General features: G+C 39.3%; 1 protein-coding gene across 2 annotated transcripts in view; it reads right to left on the reverse strand.

Annotated features, from left to right (window-relative positions):
- Window positions 1-24,751, reverse strand: part of rbm33b (RNA binding motif protein 33b) — a 50,404-nt gene extending 25,653 nt beyond the window's left edge. For both annotated transcript variants that reach the window (XM_036556041.1, XM_036556040.1), the window contains exons 1-4: window positions 23,938-24,751; window positions 17,144-17,283; window positions 13,890-13,948; window positions 4,279-4,339 (exon numbers count right to left, since the gene is read on the reverse strand). In XM_036556041.1, the coding sequence (XP_036411934.1) occupies window positions 4,279-4,339; window positions 13,890-13,948; window positions 17,144-17,183 (160 nt within the window). In that variant the 5' untranslated portion in view covers window positions 17,184-17,283; window positions 23,938-24,751. The remainder of the gene's footprint in view (window positions 1-4,278; window positions 4,340-13,889; window positions 13,949-17,143; window positions 17,284-23,937) is intronic.
- Window positions 24,752-26,243: the final 1,492 nt, after the last annotated feature.

Below are 26,243 nucleotides of genomic sequence, written 5' to 3' on the forward strand. Positions count from 1 at the left end.
ACGGGGAGCCAGAGCTGCGGGGGGCCTTCTTGGGTGAGTGCCTCTGCTCTTTGGCCCACTTTAATAAGTCGTTCCAGTCTGAGGAAGCTAAAGTGGCCGCAGTCCTGTCACTGGGAGAGCCTGCCACAGACTAGGTGGTTCAGATGTGGGCCTCACATGGTGAGGCACCTCACTCACTGGAGAACTTCTGGGGCCTTCTTCAGTCTGCCTTTGGCCCAATGGCCCAGAGAGGAGGTGGCAAGGAATTTTTTCCAAGGCTCCATCCAGTGCTACAGAGAGCACTGGTTGATCAACTCCTGCCCTTAAGGCTCTGCCCAGTGCTTCCCAAGCTGCTGCTGCTCCTCCAGTGCTGGATCCGTGTCCTGACCCAGTGCCAGCTTCCTAAGCTGCTGCTCCTCCAGTACTGGTTCCCTGTCCTGACCCAGTGCCCCCTTCCTAAGCTGCTGCTGCTGCTCCTCCAGCGCTGGTTCTCTGTGTGGCTCCAGTTTTGGCTCCCCATCCTGATCTGGTGCTGGCTTCCCAAGCTGCTGTTTCTCCAGCACTGGTTCCTCATGCAGATCCTACTGCAGCTCCCCGTCTAGATCCAATAAAGCCATTTCACACTTGCACCCAAACCTACATGTCTTAGATGTCAAGTTGCTAAACTTTTATCGTTTTATCAGGATATTAATTAATGATTCTGTGCAAACTAGTATTAACTCAAGATGAATTTTCACACAGTCGAGAAAATTAGAATGTTCGGTTATATGCAAATTAGCTTTTCTAACATTCTCATACTTTATTTTACCATGACATGTCTGACTGTACTCCACCAGGGGCAGTGTAAAACCTATGTTTTGGTCAGAGGGTCTAGTGGTCGTGTTTAGAGAGGATTACAACACAAAAACAACGGAATCCACCACCACCAGAACTGCAGTATGCATACTACTTCACAAGGATCCCCCAAATTGGTGGACTGCTGAATTGGTGCTAGAGCTGGACAATAAATCGTAATTTTATCGCTATCGCGATGCATGTTTCTGCAACAAATTACCTCATACATGTTGTGCCAGAGAGACACTAGCACAAACCTTAACGAGTGCTTTTCTGTGCTGGAATTGAATCCTGCTCTCCCATATGGGGAACGATTAACGATTAGCCAATTTCAAAATAAAGCCTGAAAAACGCATCAAACATTAGGATTGTTCTCACACCCAGTATTACATTTCAAATGCATGAGGCAGTAATGGCTACAGTCACAACAAACATTTAATAACTAAACAAAAATAAATTAAAAAAAAGTATTTATTGTCCCTAATTGGCACAGTTAGCAAGAGCTTACTTGTGCATGTCAGCCACATCCACAGCACGGGTCCTTAATCTGCTTCGTTCTTGACTCGTTTCAGAGCATGTAGACATACGCTATATGGACAAAAGTATTGGGACACCTACCTTTAAAATCCATAGGCATTAATATGGAATTGGTACCACCTTTACAAGCTTTCTACAAGATTTGAGTGTACCTGTGGGAATTTTTGCCTATTCATCCAGAAGAGCATTTGTGAGATCAGACACTGATGTTGGACGAGAGGGCCTGGCTCGCAATCTTCATTCTAGTTCATCCCAAAGGTGTTTGATGGGCTTGAGGTCACTCTGTGAGGGCCAGTCAAGCTCTTCCACACCAAACTCACCCAGCCACGCCTTTACGGACCTTGCATTGTTGGAAAAAAAGTTGGAAGCATACAATTGTCTAAAATGTCTTGTCATGCTAAGGCATGAATATTTCCCTTCACTGGAACTAAGAAACCTAGACCAACCCCTGTAAAACAACCCCATAGCATCATCCCTCCTCCACCAAACTTTACAGTTGGCACAATGCAGTCAGACAGGTAACGTTCTCCTGGCATTCTATCAGTCCATCAGACTGCCAGATAGAGAAGCTTGATTAATCACTCTACGGAATTCATTTCCACTGCTCCAGAGACTTGTGGAGGCATGCTTTAAACCACATTGTGCATTTTGATCTTTGGCCTGTGTGCAGCTTCTCGTCCAGTGAAACCCATTTTGTGAAGCTCCTGATGCTCAGTTCTTTTGCTGATGTTGCTTCCAGAAGCAATTTGGAACCCTTTAGTGAATGATTCCAGACAGAACAGGCACTGTGCGCTTCAGCTCTCAGAGGCCCCACTCAGTAAGTTTACAGGGTATACCACTTTTGAGCTGTTGTTGCTCCTAGGTGCTTCCATTTCACAATAATAGCATTTACAGTTGACAGGGGCAGATCTAGCAGGACAGAAATTTCACAAACTGACTTGTAGCAGAGGTGGCGTCCTATGACAGCGCCATGTTTAAAGTCACTGAGCTCATCAGTACGACCCATTCTAATGTCAGTGTTTGTCTATCGAGACTGCAAGGCTATATACACTATATTGCCAAAAGTATTCATTCACCCATCCAAATCATTGAATTCAGGTGTTCCAATCACCTCCATGGCCACAGGTGTATAAAACCAAGCACCCAGGCCTGCAGACTGCTTCTACAGACATTAGTGAAAGAATGGGTCGCTCTCAGGAGCTCAGTGGATTCCAGCGTGGTACCGTGATTGGATGCCACCTATGAAACAAGTCCAGTTGTGAAATTTCCTCACTTCTAAATATTCCACAGTCAACTGTCAGTGGTATTATAACAAAGTGGAAGCGATTGGGAACAACAGCACCTCAGCCACGAAGTGGTCGGCCACGTAAAATGACAGAGCGGGGTCAGCGGATGCTGAGGCGCATAGTGTGCAGAGGTCGCCAACGTTCTGCAGAGTCAATCTCTACAGACCTCCAAACTTCATGTGGCCTTCAGATTAGCTCAAGAACAGCATAGAGAGCTTCATGGAATGGGTTTCCATGGCCGAGCAGCTGCATCCAAGCCTTACATCACCAAGCGCAATGCCAAAACGTCGAATGCAGTGGTGTAAAGCGCCGCCACTGGACTCTAGAACAGTGGAGACGTGTTCTCTGGAGTGACCAATCACACTTCTTCATCTGGCAATCCGATGGACGAGTCTGGGTTTGGCGCTTGCCAGGAGAACGGTACTTGTCTGACTGCATTGTGCCAAGTGTAAATTAATGCTTCAGCAGACCAAGAGACTTTGGACAAGTTCATGCTCCCAACTTTGTGGGACCAGTTTGGGGACGGCCCCTTCCTGTTCCAACATGACTGCGCACCAGTGCACAAAGCAGCTCCATAAAGACATGGATGAGCGAGTTCGGTGTGGAAGAACTGGACTGGCCTGCACAGAGTCCTGACCTCAACCCTGACAGAACACCTTTGGGATGAATTAGAGCGGAGACTGCGAGCCAGGCCTTCTCGTCCAACATCAGTGTCCAACATCAGTGTCCAACCTCACAAATGCGCTTCTGGAAGAATGGTCAAAAATTCCCACAAACACACTCCGATATGATATTAAACCCTATGGATTAAGAATGGGATGTCACTCAAGTTCATATGCGTGTGAAGGCAGATGAGCGAATACTTTTGGCAATATAGTGTACTTAATTTTACCCACCAGTTAGCAATGGGTGTGGCTGAAACACCTGAACTCGTCCGCATACTTTATATACTCCATATAGTCTTAATAAAAACAAATCATAGGCAGGTTAAGTAAAGCTTGATAGTGCTACACTAAAATGTTACAGTAAAAGCTACAGGTCTCAGTAATGTGAATTCTCATGTTCAGGGTTAATATACTGCCCCATTTCAAATGGTCAACAATAACAACAGGAAACAAAAAAGGACTGAACAGGAAGAAAAAAAAGAAAAAAAAAACACAATCTAAAATGCTGTGCTTTTGTAAATGATCAATAAAAATGAATGACAAATAAAATGCCAGGTAGGCAAAAATTCATTGAATATTATTCAAATAATTCTGTGAAAAATCGAATATCAAATTGAACTTAAATGCCCGTCCGTAGTATTAACCCTTTGAACCCCAGATATGATAATGAAGATTAAATATGAATAAAAAGGGACCAACTAAAGACTTATTAGCCAGTAATTCCTATAACTTATTTAAGTTATGTAGTTATGAAGGCAAAAGGGGCCTAAAGGGGTTTAACCCTTTTAGAAGTATAATCACATGGTCATACTTAAACCATCCCAACTGATGAGATCAAAAGTATTTTGCCGTCTCACACAAAGAAAAGTGAAAAGGAAAATTGCAAAAATGTGTTGTATGAGTGTAAAAGGAACAATTACTAGCAGTAATTGTGTGTAAGACCTGCGAACTAAGAAAAATATTGATTCTAGTCTCACCTGTGAGGATTCCTGTTTGGTTGGTTTGCACATGAAGAAGCTTGGACGAGTCTGCTACATCCTAACCAGAACACACACACACACACACACACACACACACACACACACACACACACACACACGTCTGTTTAAAAGTCAGGACACACTTATATTCCACATGTATTATATATGTAAGAATCTACATGCAGTAATAATACGTCTCATATGTTTTATACATATTGCTGCTGTTCAAAGAAAAACAGCAACAAAATAGTATCTTTACACGTTTTATTCCAAGTGATTCTGGAGCTTTTCTATTGGTCCATTCATCATGAAACTTTCACACAGTGTAAAGGACTCTTATGGCACTCAAATGATGTAGAAAAATAAAAATCAACAAAAAAGACAAACTTTTTTTTGCACAGCAACGATATGTTAGTACTTTTGTGTAATAAGAATATTAGGCCCAACCCTAGACCTAACTTCAGCCTCAGTAACCAAAGAGAAATGCTTTTACTCTTTCAGTTTGAAAAAAAAAACACAGATCACACTTTTGTTTGTTTCATTTGCAGTCAAAACAACAATTCAGTACAAGTGATCACACTTTACAAGAGTACATTTATCAACAGTACATTAAGTTATAAGCATAACTGAACGATTACATAATGTAACTAATCATTAACTACTGATAGAAACAAGAACTAGAATTATTTTTAGATTTTATTAAGTTACGTTGTTTTAGTTTTATTCAGTAGTTGTTGTTGATTCATTTACTCAACAATTGGGACAGTCAGAACTACTAATGCGCTAATGCACTAATGAACAGTTTACTGAATGTCAAACAAAAGTCTTACTTAGTAACTTAATCACCAGGACAAACATTAAAAGTAAACCATCACATAGCCATTAACTAATGGTAATATTTAGTAATTAAATAAATATTAAGGTACCAACTGAAGTACTTGATGAAGATGGCAGACTGTCAGATAGTTGTGCAATTTGGTGGTTGCCTAAACTGAGCTTAGAGTTAAGATCATCTTGACTGGTATGGTAGAGAGAGTATTCAGTAAATACTCGCTCTACTATTTAACAATCATCTATGTACTAAGATAAGACTTCTTGGTAAAGGCTGAGATCTGTGAATGGGCTTCACTGTCTTCATGTATATGCTTGCTTTTTCTGTTCTCTTCAAGAAGCATACGTGCATTTCTTCACTTCTAATGCATTAGTTTCAACATATATATATATATATATATATATATATATATATATATATATAGATAGATAGATAGATTATTTAAATTATTACTTTAACTTTATTATTAATGTTTTTTTGTGACCTTTATTGTAAGGTTGTCCACACTTTTCTCTTAAGAGCTTTGTAAGTGCACAAATACTACATAACCAATATATACTTCGATATGTACTTGATATACCTGATGCCTAATCTGTGCTCTTTTATGATATTTAAGAATTTACTTCATTAAGACTTTGACATTATTATAGACAGCAATTAACTGCCCAGTTCTGAGTGTCCCAACTGTTGAGTCACAGTAGTTATCGCATTAATAAACTACTTAATAATATCTTTAAACTCTTCTATCCTTCCAGTCTTAAATCAAACGATGTGACCTCCCAACAATAGGTGTTCCCCAAACTGTCCCCATCAGATACACAGCACTTAAAGCGTTTCAACTTTGAGAGATAATCAAGCTCCGGATCTGAAAACATCCACAGGTGTTTCTGTCCATCCTTCCACTGTGAGAAGACGACTCAGCGCTGTGGGTCTGAAAGGATGTGTAGCTGTCAAGAAGCTCTTATTGAGAAAAGGAGATAAAGAAGGTAAGTCACCCTAGAACACTGAAACTGGACATATCAGATGTGGAGTAAGGGTTACACCGAAATTAGTCATTGGGATTATTTGGATTGTAAGAAGCAGGAAATGCAACCAACTTCCAATACTGAGCTTTGGAGGTGTGGAAAAATATCCCTGCAGATTTCTTTGAAAGACTGAAAGCAAGTCTCCCAAAAAGAATGGAAGCTCTAATAAAGGCAAAGGGTGAACACATTAAATACTGATATTAAGTTGTTGAGGCTTTTTCGAATCACGTTTTCAGCCTTAACACTAAAAAATGGCCATTTTAACTAGAAATGAAACATCTGTCTTTTGCATAGCACTGTATAAAACACACACACAGTGAAGACCAGCTCCTTTTCACACACACATTCGCGCACACCTCTTTATATATGTAGCAACACTAAAATTCTGCTAGTTTTTTCACATAAAAATGTGAGTGATGCTGCGATTCGATGCAGAGTGATCTATACTAACTGAAGAGAATGCCTTAATTCTTCCACTTATCACTCTAGTAGTTAAATATTTTTCTTAAATCCTGTGACTTAAGACTGATTGGTGAGCTTAACCTTGCTGAAGGCTCTTGAACTCCGAAATGGCGCATCGCTCGTGACGTCCTCGCGCAATCCCATCAAGCCCCTCACACAGAGAATACGATAACAACCCTCTAATCCTTTCGAACGAAAACGAAACCTCTCTAATTTCACCTTTATCCTCTTAAATATCCATCTCGGTTAACAAATTGACCTTTTTTTCACCGTAGCATACTTGTGCAAATTGGGCCGCTTCCAGCTTCCTACCTGCTGTTAATTACCCCGATGCTATCGGCGCTAATCTACATTCTTGAACAGAATTGATTTCTTTTTTTCCCCTCTCCTCCTCCTCCTCCTCGGCTTTGGTGTGAATGAGCCTCGATCCGAACGGGTCTCGCTTCCAAACAGAAAGTTAATCAGTGGCTCTACGCAGCAGACTGTGGAGGAGAAATAGCAGACCATTGTGCACTTAATCAGCTCCGCACTCAAAAGGTCAGTTCCTGCCACCCAGTAGGATTTAATTAAAAAGAGCCGCACAATGGCCGGGGCAGCTTGTATGAATTTGATAACCGTGCATGCCCCCCCTTCAATGGCTAATCCTGCATTTAGAGGCGAAGAGAGCGTGTGCAAGGGCATCAGCGAGTGTCTGAGTGTGTGTATATATATATGTGTGTGACATGGAAACGAAAGCAGGCCAAAAAAAAAAAAGATAGCGAAAGCCAGAGAAGGAGAAAGAGGGAGCGTAGAGCAACATTAGGAACAGTACGGAGCTCTCCAGGGCTGGGGCCAGGTGTGGATTGCACTGCATTCAATAACGCAGGCAATTAAGAGAACAATAGGAGGATGTTTCATTAGAGCTGTTGTCTCGCGCTCTCAGTGCAGGGACCGGCGCAGGCAGAAAGGAGCCGACAGCAACTGAGAGAGACAATAGGCTGGATATGGAGCCAAAGCCAAAAGGCAAAACCTCCGAATGCTAATATTCCCCTCACGCTGTATGGAGCGAACGGCTGTCAAACTGGCAGCAAAGAAAAGTAAAGTCGTTTGAAACGTAGCTGGAGAATGTCCAGAAAGGACAATCTGATCTTGAATCAGCTGAACTCAATTCCAAATGTCATTTATTCCTTCAGATCAACATCCTACATTTTTCTCGTATTTTATTTTTGCCCCCGAAGCCCGCTTATTACGTTTGCATGGTTTGATATGCCACCACAGTCATAATTGACTTTTACATGACCATTTTCCAACCTTACTTTATCCCTTAGGATTAAACAGGCTGTTTTTCTACTGTGCCTTTAAGACTCATATATCGTCGCTGTCCAAAGAAAAGCGCATCCCTAAAATGGTAACTTTATAGGAGAGTGCAAAAACCTCACTTTCAATGGAAGTAAATGTTAAAAGGTTTTATATACTCCAGAGTTTCTGCAGCATTTCTGTTGGTCCACTCATCATGAAATTTTCACATATTTTTAAAGGACAGCTGCAGTGTTGAAATGATGTAAAATAAAAAATTGGCAAAAATGGAGACATTTCTCCTTGGACAGCGACGATACGTAAATGTACTATGTTCTGATTCTGAAAGCAGTCCATGCTGAAACACTTCAGTGTGAATGGGCGGGGCTAAACTGCTGCAGGCCAAATAGGTAATATAAGCTGGCTGAAATATGTAACCCTGTTGATTTCGTGAGAACACAAAAACAAGGTTTTGCAGCTTAAGTTTCCAGATATGGACTGTACGGACCGCATCACTTACTACTAACAAATACCACATCAGACTCAGTTTTCCATTTCTTGGGCCCTTGAAAAGGTGAAAAGAGGACAATTAGTGTGTAATCATAACCAACCAGTTTGGCCAGCATAACATTCACATTAGGGCTAAACAATATATCATCTGCTAATTGTTATCATGATACTGGCCAGTGAAATGACCGCAGTGTACAGTCATGGCAGACCAAATGTTCTTCTCCTCGTTCGGCAGTTCATAGTTGCTTAACAACGATACCATACGCTAAACAAACTATTGGTGGAATACTTGTTAATGTCAGCTATTATTAATGATAATTTTTTTTTGTGTGTATTTTATTATATTTTATGTTGGCCACCATTTCATAAAAGCACTTGAGGCTGTGCGTTACTGCAATTTTATCGCAAGGAATTGGCTTTTAGGCACAAAGAACACCCTTCTCTGTGATAAAAACGCAGTACTGTAGGGCCTCAAGTGGCTTATACCTTAATCTAACAACAACAACTACTAAATGTAGTGCAGTGCTAACTGGGACAGTGGAAGGGTGTTGGGTGTGGTGCTAGCACACATTAACAGCTCTACAAATTGTTGAACAGGTCAGATTCCAGCAAACTGATGCTTCGACAAGACTGATTGGTGCTGGAGTGGATGCCATCCAACTCTAACACAAATGAGCCCAAACAACCAATCACAATGTTATTAACAATTCTATAGGGTTGTTTTCGTGGGTGTTTTAATGAATGAAGTAATCCGAGTAAACAAAACTAAACAATTTTCGTTAAAATAATGCAGGCGAATCTTTAATGTTGTCAGATTATTAATTCATCAATATCAAGAAGTGTATTGCTATATGTAGCAATACAATCACAGTACTAGTATATTGTCCATATCATGCTGCCTTTTAGGTTCATTCCTTGTCTGAAGCTATTAAACTGGTAAAACACTATGAAAACAGTGCAATTAAACAAGCAGACAGACATATAAGTACATTGGACAAGCATTTGGGCATATATAGCTCACATAACGTCTAGAAACATAAGGCTTAATCTAAATATCAATCATATAAATCCATCTTAAAGGTGAGCTATATGTTGATGTTCAAGTATTACGGGTAGCGTCAGCACTAGTGGAACAATAAAGAACCATAGTTCAGAAGAAAAACAGATGCAGATTAATAATACAGAGCCTGTAAACAACAACAACCATATGTATATTAATAACGTATTGGAATGCACTGACTGGTCATGACAGTAGTGTTCCTTGACTGATTTGATGCTCACTAGTTTCTTAAAATGTTTTACACCTGTTCTTTGTTAAAGGGGAATTCCCCAAAGATCATTGTAAATAATGGGCCTCATTCAGCTTCCTCTCTTAAGACGAAATTTCTTCCTAAAACCTTTTTACACAGTTTTAATGATTCTCATCAATATTTTTTAATCTGGGATTTGCTCTTAGGTAAGAACAGAATCTACACACACTCGAGAGTGCAAAGGTGTGAACAATTCTGCGCTTTAAGAACACATCATGAATCTGACGTAGACTTTTTCTTTCTCAAGAACAAATTAAAAAAAAAAAATCATGAAAATATTCATGAATGAGGCCCAATGTCATTCACAGGGGACATTTCATGCGAGGCATTAAACACCTCAGACGCCTGGTTCCTATCAGCACCTCTCTTCATGACTTTGTTTACACTCAATGATTTTATTTTGGAGACATTTTGAAAAAATAAAGAAATTAATAAATAGAAACTTTTAAAAAACCTACCCCTTATATAGCTTACTTTGGCTTTTCCACTGAATTTTTTTAATGTGGCATTATTGTAATTCTGGCGCCTTTTGTCCATTCCACTTTAGAGACCAGTTACTATGTGTACCATGAAAATGCATTAAAGTATCATGATCTTATATTTCTGACATACGTGTTTGTCCAAGTATAATTAAGCGCAAGAGACATAAAAGGAACACATTTTATAATTAATATTTCTTAGTCTACATCTGAATGGAAGTGTTGTTTAATACAGCACAAGCAATTCTCTCCTTTCCACAAGCAGCTCACCTTCAAGCATTGTGGCTTTGCAGAATTAAAAACCAGTGGGCAAGGCAGCGATCCATGGCAAAGAGTCTTTATCTCATGCTCTGCCTATCAGCGCTGTCATTCAGTCTGTGCAAACAAACAGCAGCCTGCAACCCCAAAAACCCCTCTGCACCACAATTAATGAAGCTAATGACATCTCTTACTGCGACAGAGCCATTCATTCCAATTCAGGCGAAAAAGCTGGATGCAGTTGTAATATGAAGTTCAGAAATTATAGATAGGATTAATATTTAAACGGCTCTCTTTATGGAAGATATTCCACACACACACACACACCCCGCAGATGGGACCCTGCACGTACGATTAGAGGGTGATTGCATGATAATGGTATGATAATCGCGATTAATCAGATGGCCGCCGGTGGATGGAAGTTTCCGGGGGGCATTTTTGTCACTTGCATTCTAAACGGCATCATATTCGTCCTGGACATGCTTTCTTTTTTTGATTGGTCGATGGGGAAGCCACATGGTTTCGCAGCAGAGCTCCATTTACACATGGAAAAAACGCCCAGCATGTTTCGGGTCACCCGAAACCTTTGACGCTGGTGGTTTGGCAGGCCAGTTGGAGAAGAGCAGATTGAAGGGCAAAAGGGTGCGAGAGACGATGGGGGGGGAAAACAAGAGAGGGCCAAAACTATGAAACCCATTTCTGATCTCAGATCATGCAACTCGCTCATTACTCTGAAAGTGCAGTACTTAATTTATCAGAGGACAACAGTAAGGGCAAAATTCAGCCTTAAAGACGAATGCAATGTAGTGTTTTTAGCTATGCAATGTAGTTTTGTCCATTTTTATAGATAGCATTATGTCATACAGTGTCAGAAACTAGAGCTGTCACAATACCCACATTTTGGTCGTTCATAAAGATGTTCATTAAGGTTGACTTGTTGATGACGTGGTGTGCCCAAAACTGCATGGACAAGACTGTTTGATCTTAAAGGTTATATATACACCACATTTTAAATATTAATATAGCAGCAAACAACTATTTTCTATATAAAGACAAGTGATGGGGTGATGAGAAGCGAATGAAGTCACGCCCCCTCCCTGTGTGCTGCTGAGTTTCTCTGTGTTTTTGTTTTCACTGCCAGTCCGGCCGCGCATGCATGTTAGTCCCGCCCTGTGAAAACATCGGCTCTCTCCACGTTTTGTTCTGCCCTGCCCAGACAGCGACCACACACAGCATTGTGCATGCAGACTTTAAGTGGAACGGGAAAATTAAAAAAAGAAGCTGGCGAAACAGAAGCTGACTTAAGCTTATTTAGAGTTGAAATGCATGAAAAGGGATGAGGAGGCTGTTCCTGACTGACAGGTGGATAACATTAACTCATTTTTGCTGTTCACAGAATCAATATGTCAGTATTGTTTTGTCCCGTTTGTGATAGCAACTGATTAGGTTCACAGCAGCAACTGTAGCGATAGTTTGCTAACCCGCTACCTAAAACGTCAGTTCCATTATTTGCTGTGTCGTTCGCTCTAACGTCATACTGTGATATCTGTCTGTACAACATTTGCAAAGGGTTTTATGACCCCAAAGATCTAAAAAAGCGCTGTTTGCCTTGGCAATGCGCAACCATTAATTTGGGAGGCGGAGCTTCTGGAGGAGCACTGAAGGGAGGGGTGTATTTGTTTTGCTGATGAGATCAAATATCAACAATTGTTCTCCAAAATCATATAGTGCACCTTAAATGAAGACTTAGATGTGGTTTGGGACCAGGCTGAGAGAAGTTTTGGGTGATGAAGAACGTCTAGACCATGTTAGCCAAGTTAGCTTCATAGCTCTAGCACTACACTAAAGAAACAAAATTTAGACTTTGCATTCTTTTAGCCCATCGACCAACCAATTTATTTTTTTTTTACCCAATTTTTCTCCCCAATTCCACCCACTAGTTAGGACTCCCCCAGTCACACGATACTACCAGGCTAGGAGGGTGAAGGCTAGCACAGGCTTCCTCCGAGACCTGTGAAGTCAACCACCGCATCTTTTCGAACTGCCGCTCACACGTCATTGGACAGCCGAACGCGCTCGGAGGAAAGCGCCAATTGCCAGATCTGTTATGCCAGCTAACAGACGCCTGCGCTGACTAGCATCGCGGTTAGTGATGGGGAAAGAAGGGGGGGCCAAACTACCCACCCAGAGAGAGCGAGGCCAGTTGAGTTCTCTAGGACTCCCAGCCACGGATGGCTGTAGCATCACCAGGGATCGAACTCACCATCCTCAATAGAGTAATCTTGGCAGTCTTTACAATGTTCAGGAAGAGAACTAGAAAGCCCAATGAACCAGAGTGAACAGGGCAGAATGTTGTTCTACCTTCTACTACAATTGCACGTGTTTTGGTATGTGCGCAAATCAGCAACTCATCATATTCACTATGATGGAGGTAAAAAAACACCACATGGCGAAATCTATGTATGGAGACCGAACGACTGGCCCTCTGTATTGTGATGTGACAATGTGATGTTAGGACCAATTGCTGTCAGGAGGAGGTCTCAGGATAGCATATGAGCAGAATGTTTTTCAATTTTGGTACTGATTTAACATTGAAGAACCAATACTTTTGACATTTCTTGGAGAAACCACACAAGCAAGTGTATTTGAGATTACTTAATTTGACACGGTTTAAGGCAAGTATGTCATGATTTAGGCATACCGTTTGCATGATGCTAACGGGTGGCCATAAGCTTCCTTTACAGTTAGCTACATTAGCCTTTTAGCTTCAGTGCAAAGCTAAAAAAGCCAAGAAGGGGGTTAAAAAAATTGGGTAAATTTTGTTTGTGGACAAACAATCGCTTTAACCATGTTTTTTCCCTCTGTAGTTTAGGCTTTAATGGTCATAATTGATTTGTGGTCAGTTTTGACATAATGGTCAGTTCTGATTACCATGTGACCATGCAATATTATTTATGCATTATATACGCACTATGCACCATCTGAGCTGTAAAACTCTTGCACAGCGTCCAGCAGGTGAATGCTGATAATTTATAATCATATTTAAAATGTCTGAGAACAGGAACAAGCCATTCCTTCGACAGGAGAATATTTCATGCCCTACAAAACTGAAAAAAAAACCTAATCTTGGCAAAAGTGGAAATATTTATGTTTACTTTAGCTGGGGTCCATATTGCGGGATCTAAACCCATGACTTCACGTCGCGCCCACCGCTAAGCCCCTCCTGCTCAGAAATGCAATAAGCATAAGTGAATAAAGCTCATATCAAACATTTCCAGTTGTGAGGGGAGTCCTATCAGTGTTTACAGAATTTCAAACAGTGTTTAGCCAGGGCACTGATGGTTAATAGCTGTAGAACACACATGCCTGCGTGAACACACACACACACACACACACACCGCACATACGGATGTGTGCGCATACACAAACACACACGAGGTGAGCAGCTGCTACTCACTTGGAGGCTCGAGGGATCCACAGCAGGATTGGCTGGGCTTTGTGCAGACGTCAAGGGCACTGCAAAGAGAGGATAAAAGCCCAATGGAACCAACTTCACACACACATGCACACATGCACACACACGCATCATCATATAATCATACTGAAACCTCATAACTTTTTTCTTTTTTGCATTTTAGTGTTTTTACACCATTTGAAAATGCAAGCTGCCCTTCACATTGTGTCAATATTTCATGATGAATGGATCATTAGGAATGGCCCAAAATAACCTGGAATAAAATCCTGCCACATTAACATACAGTCAGGGATGAGATGTAAAATACAAGTGCTGGGAACATGAATTCAGAATACAAAAAATAAATATCCTCATTCTTCTGCCTTATCAATATGTATTCCAATTGTATTCTGAAAGTGTATTTTTTTATTTATTATAATGAACCATATTACTGAATGCAACACTGGGTAAAAGTCAGAGATCACCTTTCATTTATGCTGATTTCTAATCAAAACAGCCATTAAGTAGAAGTTATTCATTTTTCAGGAGATTCTTCTGAGCAGATTATTAAGTGCTGTCAAGTCAATTCCGACTCCTGCCAACCACATGGCTGATGTTCTAATGCTGACGTTTGGGCTTCTGAATGGCTGGTTCATGATTCCTCTGACTGTCTCCATCCGTCTTGTAACTGCTCATCTTATTCCTCTTTTAGCTTCAACAGTTCCAAGCATAATGGTCTTTTTTAATAACCTGGCTCTTCTCAGAATATGTCCAAAAATAAGAGCTTCAGTTTGGTTATCTGGGCTTTGAGTGAGAAGTGAGGCCTGATTTGCTTGAGGATCCATTTGTTTGCTTTCGTTTCCTTCCAAGGTTCACTCAAAAGTCTTCGCCAGCACCGAAGTTCATTAAAGGCATTAACATTTTTCTTGCCTTGCTTGTTTATTGTCCAGCTTTCAGATCCATAAAAAACCAAAGAGAAGACCATAGCCTGGACATTTCTGATCTTTGTCTGCAGAAACAAATCTCTCCCTCATCCTCACTCTGCTGAGTGCCAGTCTGTCTCATATTTCTTGAGAGCTGGATTCTCTTTTGTTAATAATTGATCTGAGAAGACAAAAGCTGTCCACCATTTCCACATCTTCTCCATCAGTGGTAAAGTTTACAGTCTGTCCTGCTGTCATAACCTTAGTCTTCTTCATATTGAGCTGAAGTTCCACCTTTTCACTCTGTTCTTTAACCTTTGTTAGAAGGGCCTTCAAGATAATCCACTTCCACTTTCAAATTCAAATTCAAAGAAAAGTAGGTGAAAAAATGGTTTCCGAAACTCAGACGTTCAAATTCACAAAAAGTGGGATAAGGCTGAACAATTTGGAGAAAATCTAATTGTACATTTTCTGACCCATTTTGCAATTTCTACATGATTTAAGCCCATTATTTTAGTAAATCTCCACATTTTGAGGCTCATGAGACTCGAATGCTGGACATACTGCACCAGTTAGTTGTTGTTGTGTTGTTATGTATACAGCACGAGTATTTGGTTGCTTCTAATTGGCCTAACCCATCTACAGGCAGCCCACAAGCTCAATGATATTGGGTTAAAATTTCCCACTTAAAATTCACAACATTGTTGATAAAACAGACTATGATAAATTTCCAACACTCGCGATTTGAAAACAGCATCTAAAACTGTGATTTCGATATAAATGATGATCATGAAAATGATAATTTTTCAGTCCTACCCTAACAACAATCCAAGATCCAACAGACCACCAAAACCGTCACAAACAGCACTAAAAGCTACCATCTTTGAGAGAGAGGAGAAAATCAAGCTGATCAGATCTGAAAACATCCACAGGTGTTTCTGTCCATCCTTCCACTGTGAGAAGACGACTCAGCGCTATGGGTCTGGAAGGATGCACAGATGTCAGGAAGCAAAAAAAGAGAGGGGTGGAAAAATACTCCTGGATGTTTACTTGAATGACTGAAAGCTAGTCTCCTGAAAAGAACAGAAGATGTAAACAACGGCAGACACACTTAATAACGGAAAATGTATTGAGGCTTCTGTTTTCTGTTAAATATATTTTTCCTGCTTTTTTATATGATGCTGACAAATTTAAAACTTGCACTTAACCAACATTAATTAATAAATAAAGGGTCTCTGACTTTTGCATAATACTGTACATTAATCCTTCTTCTGTAAAGTTTCCATTTTCTCTAAAGTTACAATATGACAGCAATGATACACACCTAGCATTCAATAAAGTATTGATTATTATAGAGAACAGGCACTGCATGCTATTTTTAACAGGCCTCTCCCTGCTCAGATGAAAGCCATGCTGGATTCAGAGATTTAGGGACTTTTTTCGGCCGAGGCCAGGGAGGCAACAAATAAACCCCATGAATAAAATCATGGGACAGTAAAAAGGTTTCTAGCCCACACGAAGACGCACTGTGGTAGCACAGAGCATAATTCTATTCCAATTACAGCATAAATCAGAAAAGACCAGTTACAGTTAAAAGCTTACTAATTAAGATCGTTATCAAGATTCTGAATCAGCCGTTTCTGGTTTGGTTTTAAAAAATATGACCAGGCTGTTATAAATCTTGTTTCTCCAAAATGGTAACAAGACAATGCTCTTAACCTTAGTGTGACGGAAAAATATTTTATTCAAAGCTATATCTCTGGTCCATTCATTATTAATGTTTCACACAGTGTAAAGGTCAGTAGGTGTTTTCAAATGAAAAAGAAAATTGATATCACAGCAGTGGAGGCATTCTCACGAAACATCCATAAACATTGGAGTGTTACAGAGACTCTGAAAGGATGTGTCCTTTTTTGGGGAAAAATCAGGTGAGGACCAGAGACTATGTGGTGCGCACCATATACTATCAGGTGGGTAGCAGATACTAAGCGGAGAGCATCAGATAGCTTTCATAGGCTCCGTAGAGTGTCATAAGCATTATGGGGATAAAAAATATTAACACAATTCTCGTTACCAATACTTATATTTTTTGCTTTTTTTTTAATCGGAAAAAAAAAATTAAAACTCAAATTATTCAAAATTATTAAAAAGAAAATAGTAAGCTTTAGTCATCTAAAATTTTTCAAGTTCAAGGTTCCAGTATTTGTCGTGTTTGTGAGAGATTTTAATAAAAGTGGTCTAAATTGGCACTAAGAAACTAGTGTCTCTCATTATGAATGATTTTTAGTGATGCTCACGCATTAAAACTCAAATAGAGCCCTTGTTGGGACAGACCTTTCTGGGGGGAGACTCCTGCAGACTGCAGCCCACCCATCCAAAGAGGGCAGTGAAGAGACGGGGCTTTGGTTGGTGCTGTAGGCCTCAGTCTGGGGGCGCTGTGGCCTCACCCGAGGGGTCTTGACGCTCAGGGCATTCTGTGGGTAAAGGTAAGCGCAGTTTTGACCAGCAGCACAAACGTAATCACTCTGGAGAACCGGTTCACTCTGAGATGTCTGACAACGGAACCCACTGTATGGATGCAACTACAGAAAATAGTACATGTAATAGCTAAAAACAGTAGCAGCCATCTTTTTGTATGTCACATATCATCAGTAACCACACAAGCCAAAGTATTTGAGATTACTTAACAACTCACAATGCACAGTCTGAGAAACGCAATACTTTTTCTGCCTTAAACAGGACGATCAGTGTGAAAACAATTCCAGAGTAATTCAGTTAAGTGGTAAACATCATTTGAGCAAATGGCAATTTAATACATTTCAACAGCTTTCTACCCAGACTTTGAAAGGTTGATGCTTATCTAAAAATAAAAACAAACAAATAAATGCATAAAATAAAAACACTGATTTAGAATCTGTTCAGTCTTCCTGAATACAGTTATCTGGTCTGGACACAGTGTGAGCCCCTCTTGGGTCAGCAGTCTCAGTCTGAATGCTCAATAAATGTGATGACTCAAGCACTGAGGAGGGGGGAAGGGCCTGTCTGTGTGCATTAGAGCTGTGATCACAGATTAGCCATGAATTCATGAGAGAGAGAGAGAGAGAGAGAGAGAGAGAAGAGAGAGAGAGAGAGAGAAAGCACATGCACAGGATTTATGGAGTTATGATCATTCAACAAGTAAATGCATCATTTATTTTGGTACAAATCATAACAAATAGCCCCTCTTGTATGTAAATGCGACTATATAAGCTATTTACACAACACAAATAATAATAAACAACACACCACACTTTTTTTGTTTGGAAAATAGCACAAGAAATTCTTTTTGGACAAAAAAAACTATTTAGCTTAAGCCTTAACAGTAATATATATATATACATATATATATATATATATATATATATAATATATATATATATATACACACACACACACACACACACACACACATCAAAACCTCGTATCCCCAAAATCGTAACTTCACAGGAGAAGGAAAAAACATACTTTACTTTTAACGTAAGTCAATGGAACCAGACTTTTTTACAAGTAATTTTGGGCTGTTTCTTTTGGTCCATTCATCATGAAATTTAAACACAATGTAATTCAAATTATGACAAAAACTGAAACAACGACAAAAATGGAGATACAAGGTTTTCTTCTGACAGCAGTGATATGTTGCCCTTATATATGTAAGCCTTATCAGTATATATACGTATGTGTTGTCCTTAACGTTGTGTGTAAATTTCATGATGAATGGACTAAAAGAAACAGCCCAAAATGACTTGAAAAAAGTCTGGTTCCACTGACTTACATTAACAGTAAAGTATGTTAAAGTTACCATTTTGGAGATACAAGGTTTTCTTCTGATAACTATTATTTATATTATAATTATAATACTTTTATAATACTACAGCTATTCCTTACCGAACCGGATTCAAATGTGCTCTTTCCAAAACACTGCTAACATTAGCGGAGGTGAAAACAGACTCTGTTTATCTTAAGGTGTTTACACTGATCCCTTTTGGGAGTAAACTCCAAATGTGTCCATGTGTCACATATAATTGTTTTGTGTTCTGGGTTTAATACAGTACAGTGATAGTAAGATGCTGAGTGTGCGGTAGGCCGTATCCTTTTCAAGTCCTATTCACCCCCACATCCTGATTAATGGCTTAAGACTGAGTTTGAATGACCAGGAGATGAACATGTGCATTTTCCGATTATAGCACTAGAGTGAAACCTATCATTAAGTTAGATAAAAGACAATGAAGGTGATGGTGAGGATAATTTAACTGCAGTCATCTGTCTCCTTCCTCATTAACTGAGCTAATCTGGCCACGAATCACTGCCATCACACAGAGAGCAAAAGACAAGGGATGCACGATATGGACAAAACACCAGTATTGTGACTATACCGCTACATATTTCGATTCTGACACGCTAAAAACACACTGGTAATCACTAACGTGACATGGCTAAAGATTAGCCTGTGTTATTTTAATCAAAATAGGTCACTTTTTTGGAGAACACAAATATCTTGAGTAATAAAAGGGCCACAAAAGGTCTGACAAAGTAAAGATATGTTTTTCCATACATTCGTATTACAGATCTTCATTTTTATATTATATCTCATCTTACAGCATCTTATCTCAAGTTAGGAAATCCTAAACTACTCGATCAAGGTTTATTAATCAATTGTTAAGTCTGTTGCCGAGCAACCGACGATACTCGCACAGCTGAAACGTAAACACATAATCCATATAATGTTAAAAAAGCTTTCGATATCGATGTAAACAAAGGTCAAAACAAAAGTACAATAAACGGAAAGTTAGTAATATTGTGACGGTGCCCTTTGCTGTTCGTCAGTGTCACCACCTGCCAGTTTCAGTTCGTATTTTACAATGTTTTTGTCGGCATGTGGACCACGCTAACGATATTCCTCCTAATAAACAGCCACACATTCAACTCTGTCTCCTCATTATTCACTGTCATCGTCGCAATATTGTATTTGACAAGTTTTCATCAATATGAACACATAAAGGTAATAAGGTCCGACATTTTTATAGCGAAAAAAAAACCTTACTACTGAAACCATTTTGCAATATGAACAAATGGACCGCTATCATGCTAGTTGTAGTTATAGTGAACTACGCTGTCTGTCACAGCTGCCTGAAAAGGAGTTTATCCTAAAGTTCTGACAGTATTTTAATTTAGTCTATTTAGGATGTTTGTGTGATACTGTTTTCCTATCCAGATTTGAAGGATAAAATCATTAACTTAAAAACTGTTATTCTACAATATGTAATGTCATAATCCTACAGTCTTAAAAAAGATGGTGCTTCAAAAGTTCTTTAGTAAAGAAAAGGGTTCTATATAGAACCATGAGCACAAAGTGTTCTCTGCATGATAAAAAATTCTTCAGATTGATGAAAAACTTGCATGAATGTGCTGTAGATGGTTCTATTTAGAACCTTTTTAAAAAGCGTTCTATATAGCACCAAAAAGGGTTCTTCTATTGTTACAAGCTTGACATCATAACAATAGCAGAACCCTTTTTGGTGCTACATAGAAACTTTTCAAAAAGGTTTTGTACAGAGCCATCTACAGCACATCCACATCAGTTTCAAGAACCATTACACGATGCTAAGAACCCTTTACCCATGCAAAGGGTTTTTTGAGTGCTTATGGTTCTATATAGAACCATTTTTTTATTACTAAAGAACTTTTGAAGAACCATCACTTTTGAGTGTGTCGAAGAACCCTTTTTGGTGCTATACAGAACCATTTTCAAAAAGGTTCTATATAGAACCATATACAACACATTCTCCATCAGAAGACTCATTTCATGATGCAAATAACCCTTTACATTACATACAAAGGGTTCTTTGAGTGTTCATGGTTCTATACAGAACCATTTTCTTTACTAAAAAAAAATATTGAAGCACCATTTTTTTTTAAGAGTGTAACTGAAGTTGTCACCGTGACTAAACGTAAGATTTAGGATGTTTCTTTGTCGCGACTGTGATACAGTAAAACACACTGTAATTGATTAGAGGCACATTTTCACATTGCAGTCAATATCAATATATTATTATAATATAACTGTATATTATGCGGCTCTACTCTTGGCACATAGCTGTATGTACCTTCAAAAGCTTCATCCATCCATCATCTAAACCGCTTATCCTTCTGGGTTGCGGTGGGGTGCTGGAGCCTATCCCAGCTGTCATTGGGCAGAAGGCAGGATACACCCTGGACGGGTCGCCAGTCCATCGTAAGGCAGACAGACAGACATACACAATCACACACACACCTACGGGCAATTTAGCACATCCAATTGGCCTGACTGCATGTTTTTGGGCTGTGGGAGGAAACCGGAGCACCCGGAGGAAACCCACGCAGACACGGGGAGAACAGGCAAACTCCACACAGAAATGACTCTGGTCACCCGGCCGGGAATCGAACCCAGGCCCTTCTTGCTGTGAGGCGCCAGCGCTACCCACTGCGCCACCGTGCCGCCCTGGAAAAAGCTTCAATGCTTATCAAATTAAGTTTTGTTGATTTTCTAAGGGAAAATAAGCTTATCTTACAGCGCAGATTCTAACATTGGAAAAATAAAAACAATATATAAAATGGCAATTTTTATTTTTTCTCAAAACTTTCAGTAAATAAACAGTTATTGTGCTTTAAATTGTGCAGAACTATGTTCTCTGTAGAGGATGTTTTACTTATCTTCACTCAGGAAAGCAACAAAACGTGTCACTCAACTAGGGGGGGGGGCAAAACTTTTGCACATAACTGTACCTGTTACAGCATTCACGCACATGCACAGATTGCGTCGTAGAAAGTAATTTGTAAAAAAAGCCAGTTTACTTAACTTTATTTAACTCCTGCTGTAATTTTAGAGACGCTACCGAAGCTCATCACAACCCATCTGCTTAGGAATGGAGAGCAATGTGCTAAATCCCAAACTAAACACCGAGCTAATTTCATGTGATTGGCTCAGAATGGACAACTGCCAAGTTATTCAGCATAATCCAAATATCAACACGGATAAAGGAGGGCACAGAGCGTGGATAGCAAACACTCTCCTGAGCAAACTCGCCGTGCTCTTGCAATGACATTACAGGAGGAAAGCAGCTTTCAGAAAAAAAAGGAAAAAAAATGCTTTTATAGAGGAGCAAAATGTGGGTGGAGCTCTAAAGCATCAAAATCCTTTATCTACACACAGTATAAGTTAAGACCTGAGATGCTAAATGATAAAGATAAATGTGTGCATGAATGTATAAATAGAAATACTGAATACATGTTTTTTTTAGTGAATACGCAGCAATAAATGTAATCAAAAACACCTACACAGGATATTTTGCTGGAGGTTTGTGCATCATGGTTGAAGAACTAACAAGTAATCACTGTCAAAGGGCATTTACCATCATATGATTATGATGTTTAATATGGATATACTAAGAATTAAGTTTTTTAAATACAGACCTAAAATCAGATCTAAAGTCCTGCCCCAACAGTGATACTTTATTCAATAAAGGCAGAAGTATTTTTGGCTGAATAAATTCATAATGTGCTGAATGTCAGCCCTATTTTAGTTTATCAGCAGTTAAGCATTGAGTTTCATACTTTATTCAGTGTTTTTGATAATAAAATATATATTAAAACGCAGCAGAATGAACAGAAATGGAAAAAAAAATAAAACTGAAATAAGAGGTAATGCATAAAATGGGAGCAAAACCAATATTCTGCCATCAGCCAGGCAAGAAATGCACCTATTGGCCACACAGTTAATGCAAGTTTGTTAAGTTTGAACACCTCCAGTCAAATTACGTTGTGTATTTTTTTCTAGGGGAGCAAACTGAAGCACACTTAAATATATCGCTGTTGTCAGAAGAAAACCTTGTATCTCCATTTTTGACGTTTTTCAGTTTTTGACATAATTTGAAAATCCCTGTTGCCCTTTACATTGTAGGTAAATTTCATGATAAAGGAAAAAAAAAGACTTGGAACAAATTCTAGTTCCATTGACTTGCATTAAAAGTAAAGTAGTTTTTTTTCTTTACCCTGTAAAGTTAACATTTTAGAGATACAAGGTTTTCTTCTGACAACAGCCATACGACATTTTTCTGCAAACTGTAGGAAACTTCCTTACTTACCTACTTACTAGCCGAGTTTAACACTTCTAAACATTTCTACACGTCTAAACTGTAACATCCGTTCACTCTTTCTCCTGGTCTTTGTGTTTTTGCCTTTTTCTTGGTTTCCTAGTGCTGTGTGTTTTTGTTTATCTGCCATGTGCTTTTGTTTTCTTTTGCCATGTGCTTTTGTTGTCATGTTGGCTCCTCCCCTGTCCTGCCCTGTCTTCACCTGTTCTTTGTCTCCCTGCCCCGCCCTCTTATTGGTCTCAGGTGTTTCTCGTTTTCTGTTGGTATTTATTTATACCCTGTGTTTGCTCAGTCCCGGGGTCTTGCATTGTGTCTATATACCCTGTTGTGTAGCTCTGGTTTACTTTGTTCATAGATTTATCTGTTCCACTCACCTCTGGCTCTGTGTTTTTGGACTTTTGGCTCTCATTTAAATAAAAGCAACTCGCACTTGCATCCTGCCTCAATGCCTCCTATGTTACATAAACATTTGCATACGACTGTATATACACCAATGTTTTAAGAATACAAAACAGCAGGAAAATAATTAGAATGATTTAAAAAAGTCGTTATAATCTGCGTTATAGATAGAAGCTCGAATGTCACACCACATGGCAACAATTATTTCATTATCATTTTATATGAACCCAATAGCATATAAACAGGTTATAAATAATACTGAATTACACACACTTAGAAGTGTCATGATGTGTGTAAAACTTCCAGACTTCAACAAGAATGCATGCAAGCAGAAAGTATACCATTGTACATCAAGCCTGTATGAGCTTTTATGAACCTTTGTAATTGTAGATGAAAAGAAAATACATCTTTACTGCCATGTAGTAAAAAGGTGACCGATCTGAAATCGGACCTGAAGTCATGTTTAAACAGTGAATTAGGTCTTAACTGAGAGCAGACAGAGTTTTGGCTGTTCCAACTGCTTAATTTTAGTCCACTTTTTTCTTTTTTTTGTTTTTTTACCTGCGTGTCCACTTGTGTTCCACCTCGCCCTCTTCCAGGACGCCTGAGTTTATTCACATGGCTCCATACTGCTGGTCTGGCTTCTTCACAAAGCTCTGTCAATCAAACAACACATGTGGAAACCATCATACACCCCTGCCTCCACGACAAAACACCCACACGCTCACAGGCTAAAAAGCTAAGCACTGTCAGTGTATTGTGGGTCAGGCTAACATCTGCTTTGCACCCATGAATATTTCATCTTATCCTGAGTAGCTGCTCTGTGCGTTTTGCTCTGGGCATTTAAATCCCAAATAATCACAGGCAGGCAGGTGGCACAGTGACTAAAGCCTAACGTTGATGAACAGCACACAAAGCGTAGCCATAAAAAAAGAGGCGTATGTCTGCCTTTCCTTATACCTCCTACATTAAGTTACATTTCAGCTTCAAAATGTACACGTTATGTGCTTACAGCCTGAAAACGATGCTTGTGTAAGTTGATATACATATCAACCAACATACAGTATCAAATTATTCATTTCAAGCACCCACTCTCTCTCTCTCTCAATAGGCTGTGAATCAGCAATTATTCTCCTTCACACTAGGTGTCAGTATTAATTTCACCATCAGGCGTAACAGAATGCTTTCAGGTGACATCTCCAATCAGCAGCCATGGAGCGCTTTCCCTGCCATAGAAATAAGCTGTCACAGAAGGTCATGACTTCTGACAAAAGGGAAATTACATTTGTAACTTAAACTGAAATGTCAATTTAGCCCTAGTCATTTTTTATTTATTTATTTTTCTTTCTCTGGTGTTGCCACGGTTAAAAGTACTGTGTACAGCACCAACGCTGCTTGCAGTGCAGCGGTAGTTAACAGAAAGTAGTGTTACCCAGCGTCTCAGTTAAAGCCCTCTTTCTGCCAGCTGCACTTGACAAGCGTACTACAGTAGCGGTAGCTTTTCTCTCAGTTTTGAAGCGGAACCCGCAGCTTTCTCCATCTCTGTTCTTTGTGGTCGAGTCCTCCTCCTTCAGCCTGACCGGCTCTCTGGGCTTGTCCTATCAGACGGAAGGTGAAAATTATAGGCTTCATTCACAACCAATCACAGCACGGTCACTACAAGCTGCTGTCCAACCACTAACAAGGTTCTTTTATGTTATTAACGTGCTCTGTGTCAGTAAAAGTGAAAGAAATCTGTATGTGACAGAAAAATATTATAAACTACAATTATAATAAGAATATGAACCATAAGAAACTAAGATACTACTAGTATAAAAACAAATATGGAAATCTATAACACACTACCACCAACAACTAACATAAAAATAAATATGATTAATAAATTAATACAATAACAACAACAACAACTACCACTACTACTACTACTGAATGAATCAGCACTAACATTAATTAAAAAAATGAGCCAAGCTACAACTAGTCTAAAATAAATATAAAACAATTTATAATACAACAACATCATACTACTACTGCTGCTATTACTGCTTATTAGTACTACTAATCACAAAAATTCAGAATTAACACTAGCAAAGTGTTCAGAAGTAAGCTTGACTACAACTGAATTAAATATATAAGTGGCATAAGCAGTAAGTTAGGGACCACAGGTCACACTGGGCCCCACAAAAATATAGAATATACAAATATAAAGTATTATAATGATTGTTATTATTGTTATTCATTGTTTTATGATTACTATTAGCAGCAGTAGTAGTAGTGGAATCGGGGCTATTTCGCCTTAAGTGATGTTTTAATTGTGCCCCTGTACCCAAACAGATTATTTTAAATGCAAAAAAAGATGAAAGAATACTTTTCATTCATTTTGATTAGAAAAACATGATTGTTATTGTCATATAACATAATTGCTAATGTAAACACAATGAAACAACAACAACTGTCTGAAAGAGGAAAGAGCTTTAAAATAATAAGCTAAATAAATAAATAATAAATAAAAAATGTGTAAAGTGTGAAATACGTTCCAATATCATAACTGCTTACCGAAATCATTTCAAAATAATTTCAAAATAAATTCTTCTTGCCACACTGATGAAGTGACCAGTCTGCCCATAGAGGTCCAGACCCCTGTTCAGTTCCACTGAAAACACTCCCCCCCCACTTCTCTCTCTCCCTCTCTCCCCCTTTTGTGTCTCTTCCTCTCTGACACACAATGGCACCCAGAGCCACAGATGGGAGCTAACAGGCTCGGCACAGCGCCCGCATCACCACCAGCGTGCAAATCGGAGCGCGGATCAGACGCCATCTGCAGCGTGTGTGTGTTAGCGGGCCTCAGCGCTGGACAGCCATCCGCTGGC

This window comes from Colossoma macropomum, unplaced genomic scaffold, assembly GCF_904425465.1.
Source record: "Colossoma macropomum unplaced genomic scaffold, Colossoma_macropomum, whole genome shotgun sequence".
Lineage (NCBI taxonomy): Eukaryota > Metazoa > Chordata > Actinopteri > Characiformes > Serrasalmidae > Colossoma > Colossoma macropomum.